Below are 27337 nucleotides of genomic sequence, written 5' to 3'. Positions count from 1 at the left end.
GGTGCTATCAACTAGTTTTATAACCCCGAAGACACATGTGAAGTTTCAATTCAATATCTGCATTAGTTTTGGAGATAGTAACTTGCATGTAAAACTTTAACCAGAATTTTCTAAGTCCAAAAGGGGGCATAATTTGCTCAAAATACATGTTAGAGTTATGGAACTTGACCCAGTGAGGTTGGTAATTGACCTAGAAAAAGAATAAATAAGTTTCAAAGCTATATGCCTTTAAATGATAGCTGTATGTATTTGCATGCAAAAACTTAACCAAGGTGTGACGCCGACGCCGACGCCAGGGTGAGTAGAATAGCTAGACTATTCTTCGAATAGTCGAGCTAACAAGAGCTGTCACTAATGGTGACAAATGCCCCCGCAGCAAATTGACCTTTGACCTAGTGACCTTGACATTTGACTGGTGACCCCAAAGTCAGTAGGGGTCGTGTACTCAATAAGTACTATCAGCATGTGAAGTTTGAAGGTCCTGGGTGCAATGGTTCGCAAGTGCCTTCATGCAAAAAGTTAACATTGGCCCCTGTGACCTTGACCTTGTGACCCCAAAGTCAGTAGGGGTCGTGTACTCAATAAGTACTATCAGCATGTGAAGTGTTTGAAGGTCCTGGGTGCAGTGGTTCGCGAGTAAAGTGCCTTCATGCAAAAAGTTAACGTTGTGACAAACTAACAAACGAACGGATGGACAGTTGAAAACTAATATGCCTCCCTTCGGGGGCATAAAAATAGGAGGTGCGCAAGTTCATATCATGATTAAGACTCATGCAAGGTTTCATGGATCTATACCAAATACTTTTTGAGCTAGGCGTGTCACAAGGTGAAAACGAGCATTTTTGACTATTTGGTATTGTGTTAGAATAATAGTAATACAAACAGAGACTATCTCTTGTATAAACTCACTGCTGTTCAAATGTGTCATTATTATATCACTTAGGCTTTACCCTTGTGATATAATTCCATTGCAAAAGGTTTTATTACACAAAATATCATTTTTGGGATAAATTTTTTCTTTTAAAGGCGCACGCTAGAATTCCTGTATACGAGGTGGGCAAAATTTTTCATAATAATAGAATTTCAAGGGCAGATAACTTTTTCAATACTGGTGACCTATGACTGTTACTGCATATTCTTGTTTCTTAGATGATTGTCCTTCAATATCCAAAGTTTGAATAATTTTGTTATTGGGGAAACATTTTGCCCATCTCATAAACTGGAATTCTAGCGTGTAAATGCCTTTAAGTAAATAATACTCCTTATTAAGGCAAAGTTATCATTGTACATATTACCTGATAGTTGGTACTGTGAAAGGATCAAAGTCATCTATGTTCTCCGGGTCTATAGGAACACATACCCTCCCTGTAAATATGTAAAATATAACAATGTTACCACAGACCTAGCAGCATACACTTTAAACACTGAAATAACAATGTTTCCACAGACCTGCAGCATACACTTTAAACACTGACATAACAATGTTACCACAGACCTGCAGCATACACTTTAAACACTGAAATAACAATGTTACCACAGACCTGCAGCATACACTTTAAACACTGACATAACAATGTTACCACAGACCTGCAGCATACACTTTAAACACTGAAATAACCTATCAAGCAGCATACTAGGCACATCATCCTGTAACACAACTAGCTACTTCAATGACTTACACAAACACACAATTTCACCAAATAATTACTCCCTTCTTATGTCTCTGTAGAACAAAGTGTCAGCATTTGTTATAACATTATCTGTCTTGGTTTAGTCATATCTCAACTGAATGCTGTTAAATGGAGGATACAGTAATGGTGAATACAAGAAACTATTTACCTGTTTTAGGATGTATACAAAATGGACTTTTGAGTAAATGGTTCACTCCCTTACTGACATTAACATCAAGTCTCGGGTAGCAGTACTGCAGCATTATCTCTTCTGTAATATTATGAGACTTCTTGAACTCATTCTGTGAAAAAAATGAGGTACATATGTCTGTAGAACAAAGATATGAAACAGACCACTGCATTGCATTTAAAGTAACAGAACAGTTACAAATTGAATTAGAAGTTCTTCCTTGATGGTAGTATTAAAAAGTATTAGCTGACAGTACTTAAGTTATGTAAGAGAAGAACTTCACAAAATTGTATACAGTCAAGTCTTCACAAGTATCAGCATTCGAAGTTGTACTAAAATCATGATTTTAATAGTAAAACTTCTGTCTGACCTCATTACAAAATGATCCTTTCATTGGTCGACCTTCTGTATGACCTCTTTACAAAATGATCCTTTCATTGGTCGACCTTCTGTCTGACCTCGTTACAAAATGATCCTTTCATTGGTCTACCTTCTGTCTGACCTCATTACAAAATGATCCTTTCATTGGTCTACCTTCTGTATGACCTCATTACAAAATGATCCTTTCATTGGTCGACCTTCTGTCTGACCTCTTTACAAAATGATCCTTTCATTGGTCGTGTGTATGTGTGTATGTGAACGGGTTTAATGTCTTTTTCAACAAATTTTCAGTCATATAAACGATGGTGTCTACTTGTAGCAGTAAGCACAATGCCCAACTTTATAGTGCTGCCTCACTGGACTATCATGCTGTAGACACGTTGCATGATACCCCACCCAGTCACATTATACTGACACCGGGCTGACATGTTCTAGCACTATCCCCTTAAAGCTGAGTGCCAAGCGAGGAAGTTTCATTGGTCGACCTTCTGTCTGACCTCGTTACAAAATGATCCTTTCATTGGTCTACCTTCTGTCTGACCTCGTTACAAAATGATCCTTTCATTGGTCTACCTTCTGTCTGACCTGACCTCGTTACAAAATGACCCTTTCATTGATCTACCTTCTGTCTGACCTCGTTATAAAATGACCCTTTCATTGATCTACCTTCTGTCTGACCTCGTTACAAAATGATCCTTTCATTGATCTACCTTCTGTCTGACCTCGTTACAAAATGACCCTCTCATTGATCTACCTTCTGTCTGACCTCGTTACAAAATGACCCTCTCATTGATCTACCTTCTGTCTGACCTCGTTACAAAATGACCCTCTCATTGATCTACCTTCTGTCTGACCTCTTACAAAATGACCCTCTCACTGATCTACCTTCTGTCTGACCTCGTTACAAAATGACCCTCTCACTGATCTACCTTCTGTCTGACCTCGTTACAAAATGACCCTCTCACTGATCTACCTTCTGTCTGACCTCGTTACAAAATGACCCAATCATTGATCTACCTTCTGTCTGACCTCGTTACAAAATGACCCTTTCATTGATCTGCCTTCTGTCTGACCTCGTTACAAAATGATCCTTTCATTGATCTGCCTTCTGTCTGACCTGACCTCGTTACAAAATGACCCTTTCATTGATCTACCTTCTGTCTGACCTGACCTCGTTACAAAATGACCTTTCATTGATCTACCTTCTGTCTGACCTTGTTACAAAATGATCCTTTCATTGATCTACCTTCTGTCTGACCTCGTTACAAAATGATCCTTTCATTGATCTACCTTCTGTCTGACCTCGTTACAAAATGACCCTTTCATTGATCTACCTTCTGTCTGACCTCGTTACAAAATGACCCCTTCATTGATCTACCTTCTGTCTGACCTCGTTACAAAATGAACCTCTCATTGATCTACCTTCTGTCTGACCTCGTTACAAAATGACCCTCTCATTGATCTATCATCTGTCTGACCTCGTTACAAAATGACCCTCTCATTGATCTACCTTCTGTCTGACCTCATTACAAAACAAGGTCACCGCCTTGCGGGTGCAGACGCTCATCTGATTTTTGTGTCTATGTATAATAGGAATATTGTCCTACCAATGATTTTCTAAGTCCAAAAGGGATCATAATTTTTACAAAAAGCAATGTAGAGTTACTTGCTGTGCAGAGTCAGTTTTTAATGGCGAATAAATGCTCCAAGCTTTTAAAGCAATAGCATTGACCTTTAAGGAGAAAAGTTGACCTAAACGCAAAACTTAACCAAAAAATCTTCATATTTTCTAACTATAATTCTTGCAAAAAGCAGGATGGAGTTATGCTTCTTGCTGTATAGTCAGCTATTGATGGTGAACAAGTGATGCAAGTTTTAAAGCAATAGCTTTGATAGTTTAGGAGAAAAGCTGACCTAAACACAAAACTTAACCAAGAAATCTGATTTTTTAAGTCCAAAAGGGGCCATAATTCTTGCAAAAAGCAATGTAGTGTTAGGGTTCTTGCTGTGCAGAGTCAGCTTTTAATGGCGAATAACTGCTTCAAGTTTTAAAGCAATAGCTTTGATAGTTTAGGAGAAAAGCTGACCTAAACATAAAACTTAACCAGGCAATGCTGACGCCGATCAAGTGATGACAATATCTAATCATTTTTCCCCCCAAAAATCAGATGAGCCACAAATATGTTCAAATCCCATGCAGAACTTAGCAGTAGTGCTCTCCATTTGTACTGTTTGTATTTCTGTGTCCAAAGCCATCTAAGTGTATTGTAACATCAATTGTATAGTTTATTTATTTATTTATTTGTATTTTACGGTGCACCAACACAGTAAAGGTTATATATGGCGCCAAACAGGACTACAAATTTTGGTTCCACATCTCATTTACATCGAAATAAAAACATGAGGTATGGAATCAAAATTTGCATACCTGCTGGAATCACAGAGTTACTGCAACAACAAGTGTTAAGACCCTATTAGTCGCCTCTTACGATCATGCAAGGGTAAGGCAGTGGTTCCAATTCTTTTCATACACAGATCGTCCCAGAACCACATGGGGCCAATTGTATAGAGTACGCAGCCAACTTCAAATTGTTTACTAGCCTGGTGATACATCAATCATGGCATCTGCCCCTCCCCCAACTCCTCCTCCCTCATAAACTTTGTGAATCTCAAGACCTATCCTCGACCAGCTTAATAAAAATTCAAAATAAAACTAGAGCTATCACTAAAGGTGATGAATGTACCCCCCACATGCACTGACACAGTACTTTGCAATTTGACGCACACAAGATTGCATAATTATGTGGACTGTATGTATATAGACTGTATGTATACAGTATAGTAACAAAAAACAAAGTCCCATAACTATGCAGAATTTTTATCTAAAAGAATGTAACATGCCCCATGCACAACTAGGGTTGGTACTGATCACTTGTGTGAAGTTTCATTAAATTGTGTGTAAGGGTTTGGTAGATTAGGCACGCACAAGATTGCATATGTAGACTGTATGTACATAGTATGTTAACAAGAAACAAAGTCCCATAACTATGCAATTTTTGTCGCTGAAAGAACCTAACATGCCCCATGCATAACTACTGTTGTTACTGATCACTTGTGTGAAGTTTCATTAAATTGTGTCAAGGGGATGAAGAGAGATGGTGCGCACAAGATTGTGTCTATGTATATAGTATAGTAACAAAAAAACAAACTCCCATAACTCTGCAATTTTTTTTTCTAAAAGAACCTAACATGCCCCATGCACAACTACTGTTGGTACTGATCACTTGTGTGAAGTTTCATTAAATTGTGTCAAGGGGATGAGGAGAGATGGTGCGCACAAGATTGTGTCTATGTATATAGTATAGTAACAAAAAAACAAAGTCCCATAACTCTGCAAATTTTTTTTCTAAAAGAACCTAACATGCCCCATGCACAACTACTGTTGGTACTGATCACGGGGATAAGGAGAGATGGTGCGCACAAGATTGCGTCTACGGACAGACGGCCAGACAGACAACCTGAAACCAGTATATCCCCCCTTACAACTTTGTTGTCGGGGGGTATAATAATCATACAAGTTTTTTACTTTCTGTCTAATCTCATTACAAAACGTTTCCATTAAAAGCCATCTGTCTTTTGTTTTTTGAAACTTCTCCATGTTTTTCTCTATATTTTCCTTGAAATGTGTTTTCTGTTAAGGAAAACTAGTTAAGAATCACAGATCAACAAAAGTGAACTATCTGCCTGATGTAGCATTCAACAATTTAGTTTTTTTGTTTTGTTTTTTCACGAAAATCCATGTGTCCCACCACTTAACTATGCAGAATTTGTAAAATGCCGCAAATTTAAAGGACTACAAGTCCAGAGACTAGAAATGTGTAACAGACACGGATGCCCCTGCAACATGAGAAAGGTCACAGGCATGGTACTGCTCACAAACTAAAAGAAGGACCCTTGGCCCTATTTATTTACAAAAAAAAAATTGTAGGAAAACAGAAAATTTAGTAATCTGTATATGTAGCGAAAACTGGCTAAGTTCAACCAAGGACTGTGACCTTGACCTTTGAGCTAGTCAAATGGTTTTGCGCATGACACATCATCTATCCATGCTTATCAAAGTTATGGCCCGGACATGAACACCACCCTTTCCCGAACGCACAAACAAACACACACACAGACAGGGGTAACACTATATGCCCCCACCCCCCATTTTATGGCGGGGGCATAAAAATCACTGAACCACATTGGGCAGTGGTACCTCCTAATAAATTTTGGTGGAATTCCAAGTAAGTGATACAGAAGTAGCACAGATCATAGATTTTGATAAATGAAGGGTCATGACTTCAAGTGCACTTAACACTATTTGTGAGGTTTGATGAAATTTAGCTTAATTGTATTCAGGAAGTAGTGTAAACACTGTAATATATGACAAATCAAGGGCAATAACCCTGTTGAGTATCAATGAACTGGAACATACCAATGATATGTATAACTACGCTTGACACTAACATCTGTAGTTTTGGTTGAAATCTGCCCAGTAGCGTAAAGAAGTTGCCAAAATATCATAAAAATTGACAAATTAAGGGCCTTAACTTCCCTGAAAATTACAGAACAAGAAGATGCCGACAATAATAATGTATAAGACTTGGCAGTGATAACTCCAGTAAGGCTATTTAGAAATCCACCCTATTATATAAGAGTAGTGGCTAAAACAAATCAAAGGTCACAACTCTTGCCACAAAGTTTGTGGAGTACAAGTATGAACTAAACTGTGTCATTTACAGTACAACCTCTCCAGAGCAGCCCTCTCTTAAGCAAAAACCTCTCTATGACAACATCATCAAAATTTCCCTAAGCTGAAATATACCATCAAATTTACCTCTCCAGAGGTTGCACTGTATATATGAATTGTTGGACCAAAAACATTGTTAACTAAGGTTTTAAGTTTGAAGGTAAAGGTCATTATATAAAGGTTGGTTTGTACGTCTTGCCACAAGGTTTGTAGAGTATGCGTATGAACTAAATTAGGTCATTAATGTGGGATGTAGGCAATCTGGTTCGTAGGGAGGGACAAATGCTATATGCACAGGAGCTTAAAAACATCAAATCGGAAATTGCCCATGATATGCACAACTAGGCTTGGCAATGATCACTTTGGTGAAGTCTGGTGTAATTCTTCCGCTGTTATTGGAGCAGTTGCCCAGACAAGGTAAAATACAAGTAAAGGGCCATAACTCCACTGAAAATCACTGAACCTGAACATGTAGATGAAATGTATAACTAGGCTTAGCACTGATCACTCCTGTGATATTTGGTGGAAATCCACTTATATGAGATAAGTTGCCAAAACATCATAAAATATGAAGAATCAAGTGCCATAACTCCAATTAAAATCAACAAACCTGAAAATGCTGATGATACAACTAGGCTAAGCAATGATCCCCTTTGTGATGTTTGGTGAAATTCTGTCCTGCAGTGTCGAAGGTGGATTTGTGTACAAATTTTAGGGCAAACAGACCAAATCAATACGTCTCCCCCACTACATGTGAGAGACATAACTACAGAGTTTTTCATGAAGAAGAGCCTCCGGAGCACAGCAGCCCTCGACTATTCGAAAGCCTTGTGAAACAAATGAATATATAGATGGTAATGATATTTTTATGCATAAACTTACCCCTTTCAGCAACACCCATTCTTACAAAAAAAAACAAAAAAAACATCACATGTCCCAAAAAAATTACCACCAACCATTTTTTTATTCATTTTTTGCAAGTTTTTTCTTTTTCTTTTTTGTGACAGCAGTACAATTTAAAACAATATCTGGGTCACATAATCAAACATCAACAAAAAGGATATCTTCATCTGGAACCAGCTGGAGAACTTTTTTTATCTGCTCTTCTTCACTAAGAAAATCTTGTTTTTTCACGGCATAATCTTTGAATCTATCTTTGATTATTTCCACTGCAGCCCTAGAAAGAACAAACCTTAAATCAATCTGAGTGCCATGTCAGCTCTACATAAAGGTATAGAGATTCAGAGTTTGATCAGCATGCATGAAAACTGGCATAAATGAAATGGTGGATGATGGATGCATGATGCCAGACCATTCATTTACACTTTAATAGCTGACCATGAACTTTGGATTGCACCTAATACTTTACAAATACACAAAATTTCTAAGAAAAGCCACAAGTGACGTTCTGCTTTTACTATAGTCAATAAAATTGTAACTTTTGGTTAAGTCTGAAACTAGTGTATAGCAATGTAGTCTTGTACAGTTTCATACCCATTATGGATGTAAATCATTGATAATGTATAACAATATAAAATGCCATATACCTTATAGAAGGATGAGGTCTGTCTTCCAGTACAACTTTCTTTGTTTGATTTTCACCACCCTGAAATACATCCAGTAAACACATCTAACTCAACTAGGAAGAGCTCTTAGAACAAGAAATGCCTCCCTTGATGCATTCAGTAACTGCACAAGGAACAGAAATTTTCAGGTCATTGTGAACTTGACCTTTGACATACTGACCAAAAAAAGGGGTCATTTGCTGGTCATGATCAATCTCCCTTAAGCTTCGTGATGCTAGGCCCAAGCGTTCTTAAGTTATCATCCGGAAACCGTGCTACTGTTCCGTGTCACTGTGACCTTGACCTTTGACCTGCTGATCTCAAAATCAATCGGGGTCATCTGTTGGTCGTGACCAACCTCCCTATCAACTTTCATGAGCCTAGGCCCTAGCGTTCTTCAGTAATTATCCGGAAATCGTTTAACTGTTCCGGGTCATTGTGACCTTGACCTTTGACCTACTGGCTTCAAAATCAATGAGGGTCATCTGCTGGTGATGAACAACCTCCCTATCAATTTTCAGGATCCTATGCCCAAGCGTTTTTGAGTTATCATCCGGAAACCGATTGGTCTACATAGCGACTGACATACCGACATCTGCAAAACAATATACCCTCCTTTTTGGAAGGGGGGCAAAATATAAACCAATGTTGCAAGTTTTGTTTTAGCTTTTTTCTTTTGTTCGTTTGTTTTGGGTTTAACACCATTTTTCAACAGTATTTCAGTCATGTAACGGCTGGCAGTTAACCTAACCAGTTTGTTTGTTTGTTTGTTTTGGGTTTAACGCCGTTTTTCAACAGTATTTCAGTCATGTAACGGCGGGCAGTTAACCTAACCAGTGTTCCTGGATTCTGTACCAGTACAAACCTGTTCTCCGCAAGTAACTGCCAACTTCACCACATGAATCAGTAACCTAACCAGTGTTCCTGGATTCTGTACCAGTACAAACCTGTTCTCCGCAAGTAACTGCCAACTTCCCCACATGAATCAGAGGTGGAGGACTAATGATTTCAGACACAATGCAACAAACAAGGTTATTTTCTGTACAAAAGCATTCCCACTGGATACAGGATAAAAACTAGAGCTGTCCATAAGACAGCCAATGCTCGACTATTCAAATTGTTTTCCCAGAAGCTGAAATATTAACCTTTAAATGTTAAAGATCTATAGAGTTTCAATCCAGTATTTGCACTAGTTTTGGAGATAGTAACTTGCACGCAAAACTTTAAACCAGGATTTTCTAAGCCTTAAGGGGGCATAATTTGTCCAAAATACATGTCTGAGTTATGAGACTTAATCCTGTGAAGTTGGTTATTGGCCTCGAAAAAGAAAAGTAAGTTTCAAAGCTATCTGCCTTTAAATAATACCTATATGATTGACTTGCATGCAAAACTTTAACCAAAAGGGGGCATAGTTTGGCCAAAATGCACATGTGAAGTTTCATGTCAGAGTTATAGACTTGACAAAGTGAGGTTGATAATTGACCTAATAAACAGAAAAGAAGTTTCAAAACTGCTTTTAAATGATAACTATGCCTACCTGAATGCTAAACTTTAACCAAGGTGTGATGCCAACGCAGATGCAAGGCCAATACAATAGCTCGGACTATTCTTCAAATAGTAGAGATAACAAGAGCTGTCTCCATAGGATGACACATGCCCCCGATGGCACTTTGAATGAATAGTTATGGCCGATGTTAGAGTTTAGGACCTTTGACCTACGGAGCTCGGTCTTGCGCACGACACGTCGTCTTACTGTGTCACACATTCACGCATAGTTATTTTAAAATCCATGCATGAATGACAAAGATATGGACCGGACACGCCCATCAATGCACTATCATGAAAAATGACCTTTAACGTCTGTGACCTTGACCTTTGAGCTACGGACCTGGATCTTGCGTGCGACACGTCGTCTTACTGTGGTACACATTCATGCCAAGTTATTTGAAAATCCATCCATGGATGACAAAGATATGGACCGGACACGCCCATCAATGCACTATCTTTTAACGTCTAAGTGTGACCTTGACCTTTGCGGACAGACTGACAGACGGTTCAAAAACTATATGCCTCCCTTCGGGGGCATAAGAATAGGTTCAAACCATACAAATTTAAAACAAGTATGCCCAAGGGCAGAATGTTGAACCCGCCCGCTGTCTAAGTGTGACCTTGACTTTAGACCTAGGGACCTGGTTCTTGCGCATGGCACTCCGTCTCATTCATGGTGAGCATTCATGACAAGTTACATCAAAGTCCCATGATGCATTAAGAAGAAATGCTCTGGACAAACTTCAATTGTGACCTTAACCTTTGAGATAGGAACATGGGGCTTGCGCTCAACACTCCTTCTCAATGAGGTTAACATTCATGCCAAATATAAACAAGATTGGTCCATGCATGTCAAAGTTATGGTCCGGACAAAATCAGACGGACGGACGGCTCATTAGTCCTTCTACAATTTGTACTCATCCTGCAATTCGCTAAGACAGCGTTTATCTTGAAGTCCATTAAAAATGGTACATACCAGAATCTTGTTCTTGAAAACTGAGCATCAAGCTTATGCAATTGTGCTGTAACATTTTGGCAGATTTTTGAGTTGCAAACACATTAACTTTCTATTCAGCTCCATTTTAATAAGATTTATAGTATTTGTGGGAAAAACTTGTACTCCTGTATGACCAGTACTACAGTGAGTTCTACTCGCCCTGAGCTGATTTCTACTCGTCTTTACGAGCGGAAGAGTGGATTTGTCAGCTCTGCCATAGTAAGACAGTTACCTCAACAACAAAATTCTGCTATTGTTTTAAATCAAACTATAGTTAGACAGTTACCTTGACAACATTACAACTTTTCTATTGCTTTTTGTTAGAATATAGTGAGACAGTTACCTTGACAACACTGAGATACTCAGCTATCGCTGTTCTTCCATTCTGTGATAACTTTCTAGCTGTCTCATCACAAACCCAACAGTGAACACCTCTTCTACCAGAGTACACCCACAAAAGATGCTCAAATCCAAAATCATCTATAAGACAACAATTAAAATCAGTGATTTTTCCCTGGGCAAAGTGACCAGTGTACATCCAAAGAAGGTGTTCAAATTCAAAGACATCCTATAAAGCTGGAGAACTGAAGGCAAAAGCATTTTTCACTTATTGTGCAATTTCAAGGTCACTGTTACTTTGACCTACTAACCCAAAATAAGGTATGTATTCTACTGACTACAAGCAATTGTGCTATAAAAGTTCGATGACTGTAGGTCATAACATTTTTTAGTTTTTGCGCTGACACCAATTTCAGTCTCAATGTCACTATGGCCTTAATCTTTGACCCGCTGATCCCCAAAATTCTTTTTGTTGGGTTTGACGTCACACCTACACAATTACAGTAGATTTCCACCTAACAGGCACACGGAAATTGCGGCCAATTTTTCGAAGTACAAAATAAATTTGTTCTGTATTGTACGTATTGACCCGTGTCTATCGATTACCCGATAAAACGTATATTATTGAGTATCGGCCATTTGAACAAAAACATCTAACCCCGTATCTCATAATCAATCGCTTTATTTTCATTCTTTTGCTAAAGAAAAGAATTCCGGATGTTTACTAACGCAAAATATGGGATTTCGTCATCAATATTTGCATAAAAGATCATGTGGTTACTATTTAAATTTATCGAGTACTTTGCAAAAAAAGACACCTGGGTTTTTTCCTACATGTGCACGACGCTACGTCATGGAAAATTACTGTGAAAACTACCTGCAACTGGCCAGTTTGCGGGACTTTCCTCCTAAAAATAACAACCATTTAACATCTAAGTATTTTTAAATGTGTTAGGTCATGAAGGTCACACGTAATATATACGGATTTCCCCTAAACAACAATTTGTGTATATGATGGCTTGGAATTAATGGCCTTACATAATGGGAAGTATTAATCAAAACAGAAGGACCGCGACTTCCAAATATTTTATGACACCCCAAGAGTTAATTGCAGCGGAAGTCACCAGTGATGTACCGACGTTTGATCAGCAAAATATTACGTAATATTATCTAAAAATATTTTAATTTTTAGCACAAGAATACTGTAGTCGGTTACGAGTCTCGATGTCAGCGATCTTTTTGCACTTTCAGAAATTTCACGGTCTGTTATTTATGTAGTGTTATTCAGTATGATGGTTGTTTTTTTATATAAATACTTACCGATTCAAATTCAGAAGATGAGTCTATTAACTATAAATCAAACTTTCAATGTGAAAGTAATCCATAACAGAATTTTATGCCTAAAAATGTATTTCCCTTACATTAACACTTTATATCTTCGAAACTCAAAGAGAAAGTACAATGAATTTTGTATCATCGGAAAGAGAATTTAAATTGCTATGAATTTTATACTGACAAAAATAGTGTCAAACTTACAGAAAATATCAAAATAATGATATTTTTAACATAAGTGTGTGTAATCACAAAATAATGCCAACACCTCTGTTCAGATAAGACAGTCACGCTTATCAGCCATATACCGATTATTGATTATCACTTATCAGTGTTATGTAAAGGAGGTTACTTTGGCTTCTGTTCTGTGTGGTAAAGGGTTAAGGCCACTTTTGGTCAGACCACTGAGAGCCCTTAATAGAGAGAATCTACTGTACAGGTCATATGGCAACTTTCCTGCTTTGATTGTGGAGGAAGACCCAAGGTGCTTGTTCCATGCATTATTTCATCACGGGCAGGCGCCTGGGTAGAACCACCGACCTTCCTTAAGCACAGGGTTCATACAGCCAAGCTGACAAAATTTTCAAGGACTTCTCAAGGACTTAGCCTAGATTTTCAAGGACTATCCGACGGTGACGAAAGAAAAGTCAATATATAGCTGGGAATTACAACTACATAATTATGGACTTATTCTTATAATAGAACACCATTATGCCTTGAAATAAGCATAGTTAACCAAGTAGACATATTCTAATCAAATTATTTGAAAATGGATCTATTAGCTTTTCATAGTAATTCAGCTTAACATTGGAATGGGCATCGGGGGTGGCACTGTAAACAAATTCAACAAAAAAGTTCCCGCTGGGCTTGGTGTTGTTTTCTTCGACTGTGCATGTGATTTTAGGGCGGATTCACCCATAGTCAATGTCTATTATATTGTTGCAATATTTGCACATCGCTTGGCTCCGGTTTTTGTGGTCCATCAACCCTGGATATCTTAAAAGCCATTTTTTTATTGAAAACACAGCTGTTTTTCATCGCCATTTCCCGTACACATCGTGAAAACCGTAACAAACGTTTTGTACTCAATACAAGTCGTACGTCATACACGATGTGCTTTTTTTAAAGCGAGATGCGCATTTTTCACTACTTTTTTATCAAAAGGAGATTATTCTGCTAGAAAGATTCGAGATTAAAGAAAAATAAGGACTTTTCCAGCATATATTTATAAGCACTTTTTAAGTACTTTTCATTTTCCTGTGGAAATTCAAGTACTTTCAAGGACTTTTTTAAATTTTTAAGTACTTTTCATGCAATAGTTCTAAATTCAAGTACTTTTCAAGGCTCTGCAAACCGTGAAGCCTGGGAAAAAATCAGGTTAAATTACCTTATTTGGTTAATTTCGCCAAAAGCTGATCTGGATCGTCCGATCTCGGGCGGTATCCGGTCAACCGCATAAAAAGCCAATCCTACACAGTTCATTAGGCAGAAGTAAAACGTGTATTATCAACTATCTCCGCCAATGCTAAAATTAGACTATGGAATCCCAAAGTGGTGTTATTGTAACGGAGACAGAAAATTATCAGCCTGTCTACACCCCCACCTCGAAAATCTCAACGGATTTACACGATCTGGGAAATTGACCCCTGGGGACTCCATAAAACCGTAATTTCCGGCGTATGCCGGAAAACTTTCACCCATGCAGATATGGGTTGAAGGGGTTCAGTTCCCTCACCCCTTCCAGCCCATATCAATCTCAACCTGGTAACACTGATATCAAAAGACAGTAGCCTGTTATTCTCTATTGATCAGAACCAAATGGTCTATGGACCAACCTGCTGACACACACAAAACTTCTAAATTAGCAGAAAAAGAATCCTCTATGCATATCAAAGTTATCTTCCAGACAAAATCGGACACAAGCACTTAATATGCTTGCACATAAACCAAAGAGCAGTTTTGATGACTATGTCCCCATTCACATTTCCTATATTTTATTGAGTTGCGTTAAGATTACATACGAGCACCACCTTACGGGTGCAGACACTCATCTGATTTTTTTGTCTCTGTATAATAGAAATATTGTCTTACCCAAGATTTTCTAAGTCCAAAAGTGGCCATAATTCTTGCAACAAGAGGGTCAAATGGCAAACTGATGCTAAAATATTAGAAAGTAGGTCAGTAGGTCAAATTCATGGTCACTGAAAGTCAGTTTTAAGATCGGTGGCAAAACTGTACATGTCATCCAAATTTCAAGGCTGTATCTTAAAAAACAGTAGAATATGTCAGTAGGTCAAGGTCACAGTAAAGTGACCCGTAATCACTTGGGTACATCAGGTAAATATAATTAAACAGTCTAGGAAATATAATCTGATAATTTTTGAAGTATTTTTTCCTATATAACTCATATAACAAGTGACCCCCAGGGTGGGGCCTCTTTTTACCCCAGGGGCATAATTTGAACAATTCTGTTAGAGGTCCACTAGGCAATGCTACATACAAAATATCAAAAGCCTTGGCCTTTCAGTTTCAGACAAGAAGATTTTTAAAATTTCTCCAATATAAGTCTATGTAAAACTTGGGACCCCCGGGGTGGGGCCTCTTTTCACCCCTGGGGCACTGAACAATCTTCATAGAGGAGCACAAGGCAATGCTACATAAAAATTATCAAAGGCCTAGGTCTTGTAATTTCAGACAAAAAGATTTTTAAAGTTTTTTCCTTTATGACTCTATGTAAAACTTGGGGCCCCAGGGCGGGGCCTCTTTTCATCCCAGGGGCACAATTTGAACAATCTTCATAGAGGACCATTAGATGATGTCACATGCCAAATATCAAGGCTCTATGCCTTGCAGTTTTGGACAAGAAGATTTTTAAAGATTTTCCTTTTGGTTGCCATGGCAATGAGAGTTCAGCATGGAATGAAATTCTTTGAACAATTTTGAAAGGGGACCACCCAAGGATCATTCCTGTGAAGTTTAGTGTAATTCTGCCAAGTGGTTTTCAAGAAGAAGATTTTTTTAGAAAATGTTGACGGACACACGACGGACGACTGACACCGAACGACGGACATTGACTGGTCACAAAAGCTCACCATGAGCCTTTGGCTCAGGTGAGCTAAAAAGCAATGTAAAGTTACGGTACTTGCTGTGCAGAGTCAGCATTTAATGGCGAATAACTGCTCCAAGTTTTAAAGCAATAGCTTTGACCGTTAAAAAGAAAAATTGACCTAAACGCGAAGCTTAACCAAGAAATCTGATTTTCTAAATCCTAAAGAGGCCATAATCCTTGCAAAAAGCAGGATGTAGTTATGTTTCTTGCTCTACAGAGTCAGCTTTTGATGGTGAACAAGTGTTGCAAGTTTTAAAGCAATAGCTTTGAATGTTTAGGGAAAAAAGCCGACCTAAACACAAAACTTAACAAAAAAATCTGATTTTCTAAGTCCAAAAGGGCCCATAATTCTTGCAAAAAGCATGATGGAGTTATGTTTTTTGCTGTACAGAGTCAGCTATAGATGGTAAACAAGTGTTGCAAGTTTTAAAGCAATAGCTTTGATAGTTTAGGAGAAAAGTTGACCTAAACATAAAACTTAACCAAGAAATCTGATATTTTCTAAGTCCAAAAGGGGCCATAATTCTTGCAAAAAGCAGGATGGAGTTATTTGTGTTACTGTACAGTCAGCTATTGATGGTGAACAAGTGTTGCAAGTTTTAAAGCAATAGTTTTGGTAGTTTAGGAGAAAAGCTGACCTATACATAAAACTTAACCAGGCAACGCAAATGCCAACGCTAACGCTAATCAAGTGATGACAATAACTCATCATTTTTTTCCAAAAATCATATGAGCTAACAACTGATATGTATAAAAGCAAAATATAATAGTTACCTCTTAGAGCTCGGTCTATTATCTTTATGGCTATCTGCATTAAAGGCCAGCATCTATCACATATATCTGCTCCACTGTAATACACAACATCCGCATCATTACATTGTAAAATTGAACAAAAATGATGTCAACATTGTACGACACATGCCCCATGGAAATACTTCAAGGAATAACAAGAGAATGAAGTATTGCCATGCAATACAAAGTCCCTTACTGGAAAGCACCTAATTTTTTCTACTGCAGTATAATTAATGAACTGATATCTGTCAATGATGTATAAAAAATATTGTACTATATATACAATATGTTATAGCAAAACGCGTGTATTAAAATTTGCATATACAAAAACCCATAGTTGTTTTCATATTGAATATTTTTGGTCGATTATAAAAAAGTTATCATATAAGTTATTTATAGTAACAACAAAGGGAAATTAATCCTAAAAAAGAAAAAAAAAATTCTATGTAAGTCCACAAGAAACTCTTTACCAGGTAGAGATAGGTCAAAATACACCTAAAAATTGGATGTAACATGCATGGTGAAAAGTGGTCTCGATTTTTCTCTACGGCCTGTAATAAAAAAGTTGCAATATAATCTATTTATAGTAAGAACAAAGGGACGTAATTCTAAAAACAAGGGTGCCTCATGGTGGTGAACATTTGTGCCAAGTTACATCAAAATCCCTCCATGCATGAAGAAGAAATGCTCCGGACAAAGTCATTCTTGAATTTGACCTTTGACCTCTAAATATGACCTTGACCTAAGACCTGGTTCTTGTGCACGACAACCCGTCTCATGTTGTCGAACATTTGTGCCAAATTACATCAAAATCCCTCCATGCAAGAAGAAATGCTCCAGACAATGTCATTCTTGTATCTGACCTTTGGTCTTTAAGTGTGACCTTGACATTAGACCTAGGGCCCGGGTTTTGCGCATGACATGTTGTCTCATCCAGGGGAATATTTGTGCCAACTGATATTTAAATCCTGTTTTGCATGACAAAGTTATAGACCGGACAGGAAAACAATCCTATTGACCTTTGATCTCAAAGTGTGACCTTGACCTTTAAGCTAGGGTTCTGGGTGTTGCGCATGACAGGTCGTCTCATCATTGGTAATATTTATGCCAAGTAATATTGTAATCCCTTGGTGGATGACAAGAGTTCTGGACCGGACAGGAAAAAAACCTTACTGACCTTTGACCTCCAATTGTGACCTTGACCTTTGAGTTAAGGGTCCGGGTTTTGCATATGACATGTTGTCTCAACATGGGGAACATTTGTGCCAAGTAATATTAAAATCCCTTCATGGATGGCAGAGTTAGGGACCGGACAGGAAAAAAGCTCTGTTGACCTTTGACCCCGAATTGTGACCTTGACCTTTGAGCTAGGGGTCCGGGATTTGCGCATGACACGTTGTCTAATCATGGGGAACACCTGTACCAAGTGATATTAAAATCCCGACATGTAACAGACCCTGTTCATGCCATGTTAACATATGACTGCCAAGTGTGACCTCAACTTTTGAGCTAGGGGTCTGAAAGTTGTGCATGAAACATTGTCTTATTATGAGGTACATTTGTGCCAAGAAATATTAAAATCCCTTCATAGATGGGAGAGTTATGGACCGGACAGGAAAAAAGCCCTGTTGACCTTTGACCTCCAATAGTGACCTTGACCTTTGAGCTAGGGGTCCGGGTTTTGCGCACAACACGTTGTCTATCATGGGGAACATTAAGTGCCACGTAATATTAAAATCCCTTCATGGATGACAGAGTTATGGACCGGACATGAAATTGCAGACAGACGGACAGACGGATGGACTGACGGAAAAGCGCATTCCTATAGTCCCCGAAACTGGTTTTCAACCAGTAGGGGACTAATAAACAAGAAATTGTTATAAACTAGAGCTGCTTTTGAGAAAAGCGCATGTCTCCCACAACTGCCTAATCATTTAGTGATTCAAAATGGTTTGGGTGAATGGTTCTGATCAATCAGTAATGTCTGGGAGGTCTGGATGGTTTAGATGAATGATTCCAATCAGTAATTCAAGGGCCATAATTCAAAAGTGCCTGGGCTGATTTGGCTAGTTATCAAACTTGGCCAAGGACTTATGGTCAAACACATTTTGTTCAAGTTTGGTGAAGATCAGATGAAAAATGTTCGACTTAAGAGTGTGGACAAACTTTGTGACAGACAGACAGGAGTAAATCAGTATGTCTCCCACACCACTTTGTGGTAGGAGACATAATTACCAACATCCCACAACTAAGAACATATTTCACAAACTATATTGCCAGCTAATACAACATCCTCTTCAAAGTAAGTGGGCATACATAAATGAGAGCCATTGTCAAGCTAAAAGTCATTGGGACGAGCTATCCTGATGCTCCAACAAGACTCAATCTGATGACAGAATGCACAAACAGCAGTCATGAGAATATTGGACACTGAAATGTTAAAATACGCAGAAGTCAGAGAAATGTCATTGTAGAGAACTAAGCTGGCAAGTTACAGCTATCAAAGCTTTTGAAAGGTATTTGATGTTTGTTTGCTGTTTCATTAAGATTTGCAAACCTTGTTTTCAAATTTTAGCATTACTCCTTACAATTTTCTCAAATTTCAGAAATAGCGCACTTTTTATTCCCCGTTTTTGAAAAAAGTTGCGCTTAATTTTCCCAAAATGAACAGGCACAGGCACTTTCCCAATTTTAGTAAAAAACAAAGCTCTATATGTCTAGCTAAATATGGAGAGGCTGTTTCTTCAGCAACTGTTTACACGAGACAAAATGATAACATTATCATACATGACATACAACATACAAAGACTGAGCATAATATTTCACACAGAGGTCCTTTGAGTCAGGTAAGCTAAATACGGAAAAATATACCTGCAGCAACTTCTAACATCATCATAATCTGTCATATCAATGTCAAACACAAGTTCCTTCTCCAGAGCTTGGAATGCTGCTGCCTTCACAGTCTTGTGTTCCTTTGGCTGTAATACACATCAGTATACATATACACACAGCACTTACACATAACATGTCAATACATATACACTTACAAATAACATGTCAACACTTACTACATGCTAAAAATCGTTTGATATGCTTAATGCTAAAAATTGTCTGTTTATATATTTAATCATCACTTGTAACTTGTAAATCACAATGCACTAATGCCAAAGTTGAATTTCAATACATCAATGTAAACTAAAGTTATTGAGCAGAAAACATTTTTTTTATTTCTTAGAAACAGTGACCTTGACCCTACTGACCTAATACGCAATCCCAAACTCTGTCTCTATGCAACCTACCTATAAACAAAGTTTCATTTGAATCAGTCACTCCTAATAAAGTAACTGAGGAGAAACCAAGTTGATTCTGCATGCCCATCCTCACTGACGCCTGACCAACGACAAACTAGTAACCGTTTTGTTTTTGTTTTTTTGAAAACCTGGTTACAAATAAGAGCTGTATGTAAAAAAATATATGCACCTCATGACGGGCTTGTTCCATTTTCAGTCCCGTGATCATTATGACCATGACCTTTGACCTACTAACCTCCCAATAGGGTTCATCAACTTCTTAGGCCAATCATGCTATCAAGTTTGAAGATAGTGGGTAAAGTGATTATCATGTTATTGCATGGAAACGTTTTGAAGGTTCCCACCCAGAGCTGCGACCTTGACCTTTGTCCTACTGACCTCAAAAAACGTAAGTGCATCTACTTCATAAGCCCAATCACGCTATCAAGTCTGCAAGTTCTGGGTCCAGTGGTTCTCCAGTTATTGGGCGAAAGACCTACTGACCTAGTTTTTGAAGGCAGTTGACCCAGTTTCGAACTTGACCTAGATATCATCAAGATGAACATTCAGACCAACTTTCATACAGATCCTATGAAAAATATGGCCTCTAGAGAGGTCACAAGGTTTTTTTATTATTTGACCTAGTTTTTGAAGGCACATGACCCAGTTTCGAACTTGACCTAGATATCATCAAGGTTAACATTCTGACCAACTTTCATGAAGATCCATTGAAAAATCAGGCCTCTAGAGAGGTCACAAGGTTTTTCTATTTTTAGACCTACTGCCCAAGTTCATATCACGATTAAGACTCAGGCAAGGTTTCATGAATCTATATCAAATACTTTTTGAGCTAGGCGTGTCACAAGGTGAAAATGAGCATTTTTGACTATTTCAGGGGCCATAACTCAGAAAATAGAGGGCGGAGCCAGATGAAAAATAGGAGGTGCGCAAGTTCATATCATGATAAAGACTCATGCAAGGTTTCATCAATTTATATCAAATACTTTTTGAGCTAGGCGCGTCACAAGGTGAAAATGTGCATTTTTGACTATTTCAGGGGCCATAACTCTGAAAATAGGGGGCGGAGCCAGACGAAAAATAGGAGGTGCGCAAGTTCATATCATGATAAAGACTCATGCAAGGTTTCATCAATTTATATCAAATACTTTTTGAGCTAGGTGCGTCACGAACTTCTGACGGACGGACGGACACACGGATAGGTCAATGTAAACCATGTGACCCCCAGGGCGGGACCACAGGAGGATAATTTGAACAATCTTGATAGAGGATCACTAGATGAAGCTACATGCCAAATATTAAAGCCCTATGACCTGTGGTTTTGGACAAGAATATTTTTAAAGTTTTTCCTTTCAGTTGCCATGGTAACCAGAGTTCTGTATGGAATTCAATTCTTTGAACAATTTTTAAAGAAGACCATCCAAGGAACATCCCTGTGAAGTTTCATCAAAATTGGCCTGGTGGTTAAGATGTTGTTGTTTGAAGGAAAGTGTGGACGGATGGCTGGACGCTAGCCAGCTGGCCGGGCAGTGAGCGATCACAATAGCTCACCCTCAGCCTTTGGCTCAGGTGAGTAAAAACAGGTATTTTCCCAACATATTCACTATATTTGTTCATTCTATCTGTTTTATAGTCACTTTTTCAGATTCTGATTTTTCACCTGTTAATTGCCTTTTACTTTGTCACTGTAGCTTTGTTTCACATCGGTGTTACTTTCTGGTGTTACTTTCTGGCCACGGAAGATTCAACCAGCAGCGCATGTAATCTTTGTATTTTATTTGTAATTTTAATCATTTGAACCATTGGTTGTCTCCCCTTTGAAACATGCAAACAGTTTTCCCTTGAAGGACCAACTTTTAATGACTTGATCACGAGCCTTGCGTCATACCGAAGCAAGCACTGTTTTAAGGGGAGTAAAGTCTTTGTTCATATAAATCCCTGAGAGTGGCAGTGTGTTTCATCACGTCCCTTTTTACCTGTCTCTGAACAAACCCACGACTCGTCTAATCAAGTGTAAATCAAATGTCTAGAGGATCCATGTTGCCTCTTTCAATAAATGTTGGTGAGGAACTTATAAAAGATGCTAGAGATGGAATTGGTGAACATCCATTAAATAGTTCTTTATAAGAAGAATTCATTTAATGGTATTTCTATTTTCATACGCCCGAAGAGAGCGTATTATGTTATGTGAGTCAAAAATACCTGCTTTGTTATAACATACAATGATTTCATTACCCAATAATGGCGTTTTCATTCCTTTTGTTAAACATGAAAATAAATAGGATAATTCTACAAGTCAGTTGTAAAGCTCAACTTTAAACCAAAGACAATCAGTTATGAAGGCAGTAATAACCTACCCTATGAGAAAACACTGCTCCTATGTCAATCTTGTATGGACATCTCTTCTGAATCTCTTCAGACAGCTCTTTTTCACTTGAAAATGACAGGTAACGAATGTATATATCATCCTTTAAAGTAAAAGAAAACTCCCTCTGACTTAAGTATGTCTTTGGTACTGAAAGAGAAAAAGAAAGATACTGTTAGTGAAACAAGAGCTTGATGCATTCAGTAATTGCACAAGGAACAGGAATTATTTGGTCACTGTGCACTGGACATTTGACATACTGACCTCAAATCAATAATATGGGTCATTTATCAGTCATAAGTAAACTATGTATCAAATGTGATCTTAGACCAAAGCATTCTCTACTTTATTTGGCAAAAAAGTTCTACTGTTCTGGGTCAATTCAGTATTCCATTCACGCAAGTTTTAAAATTACACGGGTACAATGCATGCGTAAAAAATCTGACAAAAATACATTGTTTGTCCATAAAGAGCCAAAATTCAAGCAACAAGACTTTATGTTTGATCCGCACAAGCAAATTACCGCAATTTTCACCGTTGACAATTGGCTACAATTTGCTACGTGTCAAGACGAGTAGAATTTACATGCCGGCTCCGCCTACTTCAGGTACTTGTGGGATTTTCGCGAGAACTGTGACAGCCAATCAAATTATATGTTAAACTAGAAGCAACAGTATTCAGCCAATCAACATCGCGGTTACATCTTTGATACTTTCCAATAATTGTCAATCTGTGCAAGTGCAAAACAACGTTTTTTCAACAAGTTGTAGAATAATTAAGCGGTCAGCTGGCATCTACTACACAATTATTTGGTCTCCACTGTAAAAGAAAGACTCAAAAGCTGCTTGTTATAAATATTTACAAAATGACCGGTTGCAGACTTTCATCGGGCAATTTTCTACAAATTACTTTACATTTTCATTTGAGTCCGATACTGTTCATGCTAAGTAAGTATTATCCGCTGAGCTTTTATAACATTTTTTTGTTGTTGCTATATGTTGCAGCAAGATATAGCAGCAAAAAATGTTATAAAAACTCTGCGGGTAATACTTACCAGTGTCTGCTTGAATTTTTGAAAACAGCTTTTTTTTCAGAATTATGGAACGAAGTAAAACTCATGGCATGGAAAATGATGTCACATCAATAGTTTTTATCCATAAACAAGAAAATTATAGCCATCTTTTCAAACTGCTTCACAAGCTTGCTGGGGGGTGGGGGTTATATTGAGTCAGAAATGATAAATTTGAAGGAAACACTTATTTTTCACCTAGAAGTCTCTCCACTTTTCTTTAAGGAGAAGTGACTTCTAGCTGTATTCCTGTGGGGCATGTGTAAAACAAACCACTGTCATTAACACAGGCTGAATAAAAGTGTCACTTCCCATACTTCTTCATAATTTTGTTTGTTTGAACTTTTTTTCAATTTGTATGGTTTGTACCCAACTTTTTTTATCATGTTCCCACATTTACTAAAGTATGTGGATACAGTTCGTCCAAAATGAAAAGTGACACCAGACTAGCGTGTTCAAAGAAATTTGACCACCCAGCTGGGTGATTTCACCGCAAATCGCGGTGAACAGCGTGTCCGGACACAGTGCTCGCTGAACACGATGTTTCGCGGTGAAATCGCGGCGGATTGCGGTGTTCATGATATTGTTTTAAAATATGCTATTTTTCATTTTATTTTAACCAAAAATTAAAAGATATATTGATGTGTATGTTAACACAAAATATCATCGTAATTTTTCAGTTTCAATGTTCGTCTGCAAGGTAATTTTGGAAACTTCTCGTATTTTGCAGGTACAGCACTTGACACGAAGCGTATACGACGAGACAGTGCTTAATAAACAATAAAACTTGTAAATTCAGTTGTTTTATTTAGAGTTCACTTTTGCAGTTTTGTATGTTTGTTGCAAACTTCTGTTGTTATACTAACAATTACTTTAATACGATTACGTTATTTAAAACCCTAACGATTAATCTTCGTTCACAGTTTGGCATGGAGTTAGATAATTATTTAAGAGGTAAGTTACCAGTTAAAATTAATAGTTTTTGATAACTTGTTAATTTGTAACGAATTTATTTGCTTTTGTAAATATCAAAAAAAAAATTTGAAATTTAATTTTAATACAATATAGAATATCGGCATTAAAGTTTTCGCTCGGGAAAGAAAACAGTGGTATTCACTTAAAGTAAACAAAGTAATTATCCATTTAAACATTTAGATGCTTACCTACATGTCTGAAACAACAAATTAATCGAATTATATCACATGACATTTCAAATTTCAGGAAACTATTAATGTGTAACATGTATACAGCTGTTAAAAATTATGTTTTATCTGCTTTTTTTTTTTTCAGGGCAAGATTACAAAAAATAGTGCTGAGTAAGAGCCTTGGAAGCAACAACTTACAATTTAATATTTTTTTAAATTTTTTTTTGTAAACATAATTTTAATAGCATTAAATGTCATATATTTTATGTTTATAGCCTCATATAAAACAAAAACCTGTGTATCAGTAATGCTTACAGAAATTATTTTGTGTTTATTATATAATTCATATTATGTATTCACTACTGACAAAAATTGTTTATTATCCATTCTGTATTATTTTCGGCAAGATTAAGATACTTTCATATTCGTAATATTTGCATATTCGTAATAACGTATATGATCTTTTTCATAAAATTTTGTCTGTGTAATAGACTAAAGGGAACAGAAACAAAATATGATATAGAATTATACTGTTTAGTTTTAACAACTGCACGTGTATTTGTCACGTTATGTGTGTGATTATTACATGATGATTTAAAGAATATGTATGTCTGTCTGTCTGTCTGTATTTTGTGTAAATAATCTTCGATTGTTGGTATCTTTGTATCTATGTACATGTTATGAATAAGAAATAAAATCAAATGGAAGCGTTATATGAGAACGCAACATAGCAAAATATTTTTTTCTTTCTAGTGTAAATCATTCTTGGCTTTATTTGTTTGAATTGTTTGTGCTTCCTAATAAATATTATATTCCGTAAAATTTCGTATAGAAAAAAAAGTGAATTAATAAAAGATATAGAAACCCAATTTTCGTTTTCTGCTTCTTCCCTCCTCTGGTGTTGTGCTGTAATTTTCACTCTTGTTGAAAGTTTCTAACAGTACCCGTAAGTATAGATAACAACTACTTTACGCTTTCATTATTTATTATAAACCATATGGAAATGATACATATTTATTAGTGGCTTTAAAACATCCTGTAGTGAACAGTCCCGCACGACCGACAAAAATCTAGTCGTATGTGATTATCACTACTCTTGTAGTCCAAGCAAGACTGTCTAGCTGAACGTGCCTCACATATGACTAGCTTTAGGACTGTGCGGGACCGTATTACTAGCCACAACCGCGTCTTGCTCCGAAACTTCACTTCTGTTTTTCTTCTTCTATTTTTTATATACTAGTAGTTGGTGTGTACCTGAAAAATAAAACAATTGCTTCATAACTTTTGATTTATCCCTTGTTTCATTGTAAATTTTACGATAATAAATCATTGCAAATTGAAAATAAACTAGACTACATGTACAAGTGAAAATGATATTGATTTAAACATCGAACAATTTTCATGACTTGAAGTTAAAATTAACTGTTTGAAACTGCATTTTATAGAAAGAAGTTTTACTCGAAAACTATAATATTTAAATACTCTTTACTGATGTCGACAATTACCTAATTAGCACTTGTTATACCAACATGAACTTATTAATCATAAGTAACTTACCAAATAATTTCGCAACATGTGAGAATTGGCAAACATGCTAAACGAAAGAAAGACTTAGGCAGTTTAATTGCAACAGAGGTGAGTAAAACATTTATTCCAACATGTTAGTAGTAATTGTTAGTGGACGTTTTAACATTTTTTACATGGCAGTGGCTAGCCCTTACAGAAGAAAAAAGCCTGCTGCATACTCTTGCTGTGTACATACAGCGTATATGATGCATACATGATGTGTACTGAAATCAAGGGCTTTAAATAGTACGCAGGATATACACTGCACATACACCGATAGTACGTTTGTAGTACACTTTTGACATGCAAATGAGCTCTGCCGCGTACTACTTGCTGCGTACATGCTGTGGACTACATAGTACACAGGATGTACGCTGGAGGAATTTAGTATGCGGGAAATAGTACGCAGCATGTACGCGGCACATACACTTTTCACATGCAAATGAGCCTGCGGTGTATACCCCTGCGGCGTACATGTGTGTATCTGTGCTTACATGCTGTAGTACCCCTGCTGCGGCGTTACTATTCTGTGTACTCCTGCGGCGTACATGCTGTGTACTCCTGCTGCATACATGCTGTGTACTCTTGTGGCGAAACTGCTGTGATAATGTAAATTCCTTACCCAACCAACTTTCGTATGCAAACGCTGATCATTTGGACAGAAAAAAAAACGAAAAAAGATAAGTGACATGCATCAATAAGTATTTACCCTTACCAAAATAATGTAGATTGATGTTATCAAATAAATGAGTATGCTTTTCTTCATCCACTTTTCAATGAAATAAATCAATTTTTGTAGCATGTAATTTGGTAAACATTTGAAGAAAATGGCGTAACTGCATCAAGGGGAAACAACTTTAATGCAACTAAATATAAGTGTTATTATTATTATACCAGATTTATATAGCGCCCTTTTCATGATCAATTTCACATTCAAAGGCGCTTTACATAGTTCAAATGCAGCCACACAGGGCGCACAATTCATCCTCTACTAGTACAGACACAGAGCGATCTGACCAGAGGGACAGAGCGAGACAAAGCCCCCACGACAGAGAGATCAGAAATCAGATACAGGCTTGTCCGGCTAACTTAGCCTAGCTCGTTTCGAATAGACAACCTGGTTCTTTAACGTGCCCAGTGTATAGCACTGATGCACGCAAGGATTGCCT

At 37.4% G+C, this 27337-nt stretch overlaps 1 protein-coding gene across 2 annotated transcripts in view; it reads right to left on the bottom strand.

The window, feature by feature from the left end:
• The window catches only part of LOC128550462 (DNA primase small subunit-like), a 58673-nt gene that overhangs the window by 15609 nt on the left and 15727 nt on the right, over positions 1 to 27337 (bottom strand). For both annotated transcript variants that reach the window (XM_053529580.1, XM_053529581.1), the window contains 9 exons: positions 22381 to 22538; positions 19587 to 19693; positions 16698 to 16771; positions 11487 to 11623; positions 8581 to 8639; positions 8098 to 8210; positions 5828 to 5925; positions 1840 to 1972; positions 1296 to 1365 (listed from right to left, as the gene is read on the bottom strand). In XM_053529580.1, coding sequence (XP_053385555.1) covers positions 1296 to 1365; positions 1840 to 1972; positions 5828 to 5925; positions 8098 to 8210; positions 8581 to 8639; positions 11487 to 11623; positions 16698 to 16771; positions 19587 to 19693; positions 22381 to 22538 — 949 coding nt within the window. The remainder of the gene's footprint in view (positions 1 to 1295; positions 1366 to 1839; positions 1973 to 5827; positions 5926 to 8097; positions 8211 to 8580; positions 8640 to 11486; positions 11624 to 16697; positions 16772 to 19586; positions 19694 to 22380; positions 22539 to 27337) is intronic.

The sequence above is a fragment of the Mercenaria mercenaria genome, chromosome 18, assembly GCF_021730395.1.
Source record: "Mercenaria mercenaria strain notata chromosome 18, MADL_Memer_1, whole genome shotgun sequence".
Taxonomy (NCBI): domain Eukaryota; kingdom Metazoa; phylum Mollusca; class Bivalvia; order Venerida; family Veneridae; genus Mercenaria; species Mercenaria mercenaria.
The sequence above is the reverse complement of the archived record's forward strand: the minus strand, read 5'-3'. Positions and strand labels throughout refer to the sequence as shown.